The 6,403-nt window shown below is 38.6% G+C and overlaps 1 protein-coding gene across 1 annotated transcript; it reads left to right on the forward strand.

Annotated features, from left to right (window-relative positions):
- Positions 1-55: 55 nt before the first annotated feature.
- On the forward strand, positions 56-1,288 carry PNRC1 (proline rich nuclear receptor coactivator 1). Its single transcript, XM_014307073.2, has 2 exons — positions 56-80; positions 148-1,288. Exon 2 carries the CDS (start codon positions 163-165, stop codon positions 586-588), a length of 426 nt encoding a protein of 141 aa, XP_014162548.1. The 5' UTR covers positions 56-80; positions 148-162; the 3' UTR covers positions 589-1,288.
- Positions 1,289-6,403: the final 5,115 nt, after the last annotated feature.

The following is a 6,403-nucleotide window of genomic DNA, read 5'->3' on the forward strand; positions in this document are numbered from 1 at the left end:
GAGCTGCGGGTAAGCGAGAAGTAGCGGGGAGAAGGATTCTCGGTACCCCTCCCCCTGCCGAGGTGGCTCCCGGCGCTTCAGTAAGTGTTGGAGGCGGTGAGGGAGCGCGGAGGTCGTAGTTGACTTGATTGTTCTTTGTCTCCGCAGTTCTTAAAAAACAAGATGGGAAAGACAGAGAAGGCGGCCGTTCCCTACGGCCAGCCCGTTCACAGCTTACACCTGTGTGAACAACCAAAGATTAACAGGCAGAAGAGTAAGTGTAACACGCCAGTGACGAAGATCGCTTCGGCGAAAAAGATAGAGAACTTTTGGCAGGATTCTGTGTCGCCAGAAATAGTTCAGAAGCAGGAGAAAAAGCCACTTAAAAACACAGAAAACTTCAGAAATGCCAAGTCCAAGAAACCTATCGCCCTAAATGAAGTGAGCCAAAAAGAAAATTACGCTGGGGCAAAGTTCAGTGACCCACCATCTCCCAGTGTCCTTCCAAAGCCTCCCAGCCACTGGGTGGGTGGCACAGCTGAACTGTCTGACCAAAACAGGGAGTTGATGGCAGTCCATTTGAAAACTCTCCTAAAAGTTCAAGTGTAGTTTCCAAGATCTCTTGAGTAATTGGCAAAGAAAACTCCATCCAGGAAACTTAAACATGCCTTGTTGCAACAAAAATTGCAAAAGACTGTCAAGTCTTATAATCGCATTCAAAAAAATTCCTTGTATTATATTTTTTATGGTTGTGTAAATAGTGTACATCTTGTATTATGTGTATATTCTTGTTCATACTTTGAGAGGTACATTTTAGTTTTGTTATGAAAGGATGTATTTTGCACTGCCTGATTGGTAGATGTCTTGTATATAAAATATGGACAATTTTACGTGTGTGCTTGACACATGAAGACTTGACTTGCTTTGCACAAGGTAATGAAAATTTTGGAAGGAGAGTACAGCTTTCTGATTAAGGTTCCAGATCAAATGTGAATGTTCTATTCGTGCACTACTGACAATAGTTTTACATTCTGTCTCCCAATCAAGTATAAATATGGAATTTTCATACAAATGTGAAGCTTTGCCCTCTGCTCTGGAAACTATCTGGAATTCCTGTTCATCTGTTTGTTTTTAAAATTAACTGGAGTTTGACTAAAATTCCAACCCACCAATTTAAGCACTGCTGATTTCTTTAAAAAAAGTTTAAAAACAAAAGCCAAGGAAAAAAAAAAAGGAAAGAGCAGAGCTTTCTGCCAAAAATTCAATTGGTCACTAAAAAAATTAAATAAAACAATTTGGCCTCCCCTTATACGTGTCTCTGTTTTTCTTTGAGTGTGTGTCTGTTAATTCAAGTATGTGAATTTAAGTCACTTGATAGCCTTCTAGTGCATGTGTAGGAATACTTTGTCTTTTAATTATCTCAGGGAAAATTAGGAGATCAATAATGCACCAAGAATTCCTTATGTTTAAAAAAAAAAGCCACCTTTGTGACAAATCATTCTAGGATTGGTTTGTTTGTTGAAAACTGAGAGTTCAAGCAAGTTGGGCACTTAGACATTGAAATTCATGCAGTAATACTCCTTAAACGTTTTCATGGTATGTGGCTATTAAACGAGTCAACACTGAAAGTAAGCAGTGGCACAAAATGAATGGAGCAAGTCGAATTTCGTGTTTTTCACCAGATTTGTCTCTTGCTTGTAGCTATGCTGGAAAATACATCCCCCTGACTTAAAATTCTTAAGCAATTGGACTGTGGATTGGTCTGATAGGCATGATGAGGAGGTTACAGATGAGCAATTATTTTCCTAATCTAGTGTTTAAATAAGATTAATACTAGGAAGTTTGTGAAATCTACCTAAGATAGAAAAGCGTTTTTAAGTTTGGATCCACCAGAAAAGATACACTCTCTGTGCTCTGGTGTCCTAGGAGAGCTAGGAGAGGTACGTAGGAAGAAAAGGGCTGCTTGTATCGGGCTGAGGTGGCTCCCTAGTGTGAGTTGCATCTTCAGAGACACAGACTGAGCTGCATTATGTGTGTTTGTGCTGCAGCTTTGGTCCAGAGCATTGCTGCATTCCACACGGGGCAGTTGGCAGGATTCATTAGTACAGCCCTGACATAAGCTTGGTCAAAAACTCAAAAACTAAGGGGTTTTTGGCTTGCTTGTAGATGTTGGTTATGTAATTGTAGAATTAGGCTATTTAGCTATCGATGCTCTAAACTAAGGGTTGATACAAAATTTTTGGTTTACCCCAAAGAATTAGAGGTTCACTGTCTTGCAAAGGAGACCGGTATGGGTGTACTCGAGGTCAGTGTGTGGCTTCAACAACCCAGTTTCCTGCCTAATCTAAATACTCTCTAATTTAGTGTCCCCCATCTTCTAAAAATGAACAAAACCCCTCCTGGTTTTCTGTTTGTGGGATTTTTTTTTAGATAAACAGTATTAGGGCAAAGAAAAATGCTACTGGAATCTTGCCGAGGATGACTGAAGGAGACTGTAAGTCTGAGTTAGCTATATTTGGAAAATGCTGTATTGATCTGCCGTTGTGCTTTTCTCTTTTTTTTCCCCTTTTTGCCTGTGTGTCACCCAAGTGCAAAACAAAATGTCTTACCCATAGCTTTAGGCAATGGTTAATTTTGTCTGGTCGCCGTGAATCTTGCTAACTAGCTTGACGAGAGGGCGTTTCTATCAGCCAGTGGGTTGGCATTGTTTAGAAGGATGTGTCCTCTATCCCCCTGATTATTATCTCATTGCCAACAGCCCCTTCCTTACCTTTTGGAGCTTACAGAGTGAATGCTAGCTCTGATCCTGGATAAAATTTATCGAAGTCGCATACCTCTTTGTTCCTGCCCTGATTTGCCAACACATCCCTTAGGGTTAAACAATTTATTAAATGTTAATTGCCAGTAGTTCTCAGCTCCTCAGTCAATTCTTTGAGAGCTGGTAGGTGAGACTTCTGAAGTGTTGGGAACTTAAAACTTCCCATAACTTGTTGGACCCTAAAGGGTAAGATAACAATCTGGTGTTTCTAAATAGTAGCAAAAAAAACGAAGCTTATTTAGCACACGTCTGTGTCAATGAGCCCGCAGAAGTGTTGGAGCACTTCATATTTCTGTCTTTCTGAGATCTTTGGGCTGAGCCCCTTCCTGCACAATGGACAGGTTTGTATATTAGGCCTAAGGGCAACCTGCACTTCAACATGACCAGCTGAAAATAAGAACGTAGTCATCATTTAGGACCTTATTCTGCACCTTACTTGTCACTTTCCTGGTTTTTTTCCTTTATGTTTTTACAATATCATCTTATAGGGATTTTCACTCTTAAGATTTCCTTCACTTTGACAGATTCCTTATCCCAGTTTCCTGAAGATGAGCCATTGTATTACATGAACGTACTCTTAAATTTCGAGTTCAGAGCCAGCAAAATATTAGTGTCATATTTGGAGGGCTTGTTTGCAGTGTAATATGAAATTACGGAGTGACACTTACAGAGTGACCAGCCTTTAAGGAAGAAAATTAACAAAATCAGTGGATGTGTTATCAGCTAGTCATGTGTTTGCAGTACAGGAATTAAATAAATACCTTATTAAATCTTCTGAGGTCATTAAGGAAACTGAATATTAGCTCCTCAGATAATGGAAATTCTTTCTGCTTGAAAGTCTAGTGCTATGCTGTGCAGAACTGCAGGGGCATCTACTGAGAATTAACTACCACCTTACTTTCAAACAGTTAAATGTTAATGCGTTGATGGTCCTGAAATGTAGCTCTCATGGAGGACAGAGGTATCTGTTGGGTTCTCATGCATGGCTAAGGCTCAGCCCATTAGACAGCTTCGTTAATAATGGCTGGCTTGGTGCTCTCAGGCTGAAATGTTTCTGCCTCCTAATGCAACAGGAGCTAGAAATCCTGTGCGCATTTGAACTCTATTACACCAGGATCTCTTCACAGATTTTGCTGAATTCTGCTGAATACTTAAGCCATCTGCATATGAGACTGTCAATTTAATTTAATTCCATCTGATTAATATTTTATCCAAGACATGTAATTTTAAACCATATTTTAATTATTTTCAGATTATTTTTTAAGTTTTTGCATTATAAAACATTTGATAACTGTCGCACTTAAGGATTTTTTTCTTATTTAGACAGTTTTGAAATCAAGTGCAAAGCTGTATAGATTATATAAAGCCTGAAGATTATAGATTATGTTTCATTGTAATTTTGGAAATAAGTTTGCCTTTATTTTCTACACAGAGTCATAGAATCATAGAACGGCTTGGGTTAGAAGGAGCCTTAAAGATCACGCAGGTCCAACCCCCTTGCCATGGGCAGGGATGCTCCTCTAGACCAGGCTGCTCAAGGCCTCATCCAACCTGGCCTGGAGCACCTCCAGGGATGGGGCATCCCCACCTTTCCCTGGATAATCTGTTCCAGTGCCTCACAACCTTTATAGCAAAGAATTTCATCTTAATATCTAATCTAAACCTATTCTCTTTCAGTTTGAAGCCATTCCCCTTTTTTCCTGTCCCTATATGCTCTTGTAAAAAGTCTTCATCTTTCTTGTGGGTTCCCTTCAGGTTCTGGAAGCAAAGTCTTGATGCTTCCATTATGCAGTTAAACAAATTCCTTATTTTCTTCTACAACTTCTTGTGCTCTTTGAATTTTGATTTTACAATGTGTTCTTTAAATATTTTTTTTTCATATTATATGCTTGACTGAGCTTTTTAAGGAGATTTTATTTTCTGTTGAAATTTCTAAGATGGTTTTCTGTTAGGAGTAGGCTGGTTCTTACCTGAAAGAGGCTATGATGTAAGTAAGAAGTAAAATTGTAAAATGTGAACATCTACTGTGAAAAACTGATGCTACTTTGTTGAACAGGAACTACAGTGTTAAATATTTTTGATAACGAGAAATAAATATTTAGTTGCTGTTTCACTAGAAAAGATAGATGAAGGGCATATCCATCAATTAAAGAGAAATACATTATCCAATAAAAGGACCTAAGTGCTGAAGTTGAGCAACAGAATGTTATCAGCAATTTTGAGGTTGTGAACTTTCTGGATTGCTCTGAAAGTGTAGTAGAATGTTATCAGAACCAAGGCGGGAAGGTCAACAATTCAGCCAAATTTGAAAAAGTTTCCTGAGGAATTAATCTGCACAACCAACATGTCCTAGCAGAGTCTTCCCCTGTGTTGAAGTCAGCATTCCTCTTGAACTTTTTTCCCATGAGGTAATAAAATCTCATTTGTTCAACTCCCAGAAAACAGATTTAGATTTCGCAAAGCCCTGACTCACTTGGAATGCTGCATTGGTACTTTTATTTAACATTAGCCTAATGACATTAATACAAGTGTGTGGCAGATGCACCACTCAGTCTGAGTGGTTCATAAACACTTGTCTTCAGTTTGAGAACTAGGCTGGTTACGTGCACTTACAGTGTAGGCTGCCAGTGGTGAGTAAACTGGTGTGATTTCCCTAAATTGTGCCTGGAAGAGGAAGTGTTTGGGAATCCAGGACTTTTCTCACATTTATACAGTCAGACTTTGCTGACTCTTTTATTGTAGTTCAGTAAGTGGCTGTATGTATTTCAAGAAGTGGTGTAATCATCATGGCCATTGTGCCATTCTTAAGGTCATAAAGCAAAAGGTTTTGAGGAGATTGCTGTTTGTTTTAAAGATGCCATTTGCTCCTTTAATGAAGCAGTGTGTTTTCATCAAGTAGGCCTTTGAACCCTATAATTTGCCAATGTCCTTATAAGTGGTGATGGCAATGGCCATCAAAATAAAATTTACTTTGTGTTTCATTTCCTGAAACAAGACCTAGAGCTACATTTAATAAAGGGCTTAATATCGAGAGTCAGGCTTTCCTCTAGTTTCTCTCATCACCTGATTCTTGTGTCCTTCACTGCCTAGTGACATAGCTGCAAAACAAAGAATAAGGTGTGGCCTCACTTAAAATGATATGTAATTTGAGATCTGTAATTTGCTTCTGTGTGTATGTAGCATGGAGCTTTTGTAAGTTTCATTCCTAGCATCAGGATATTCACAAATTGTATGTTATCATGTTATTTAGAATAGCAATAAGTCATTGTAAGAATTAATGAACCCGTAAATTGATGGACCTTGTCCAAATTTTAGACATTCTTTGTATGCAAGTAATAAAAAAGGGATAATTTTTTTGTACCCCTTCTCCTGTGTACTAGGAGTGAAAAGGGAAAAAAATGACGAGACAGGGAGAAAAAAATACTCTGAAAAACAACATCAATTAAGAGATGAGAGTAGCAGCGTAGATGTCATCATTATTTAATGTTGGAAGGAAAGATACTGCAAGAAAAAATTATCTCCTGGGGTAGTTGATGTTACTGCAAATTTAAGGAATTTTAATGGCTAGATGAAACTCAATTTGCTTCTACTCCTTGACTGGGACCA

The sequence above is a fragment of the Geospiza fortis genome, unplaced genomic scaffold (assembly GCF_000277835.1).
Source record: "Geospiza fortis unplaced genomic scaffold, GeoFor_1.0 scaffold190, whole genome shotgun sequence".
Lineage (NCBI taxonomy): Eukaryota > Metazoa > Chordata > Aves > Passeriformes > Thraupidae > Geospiza > Geospiza fortis.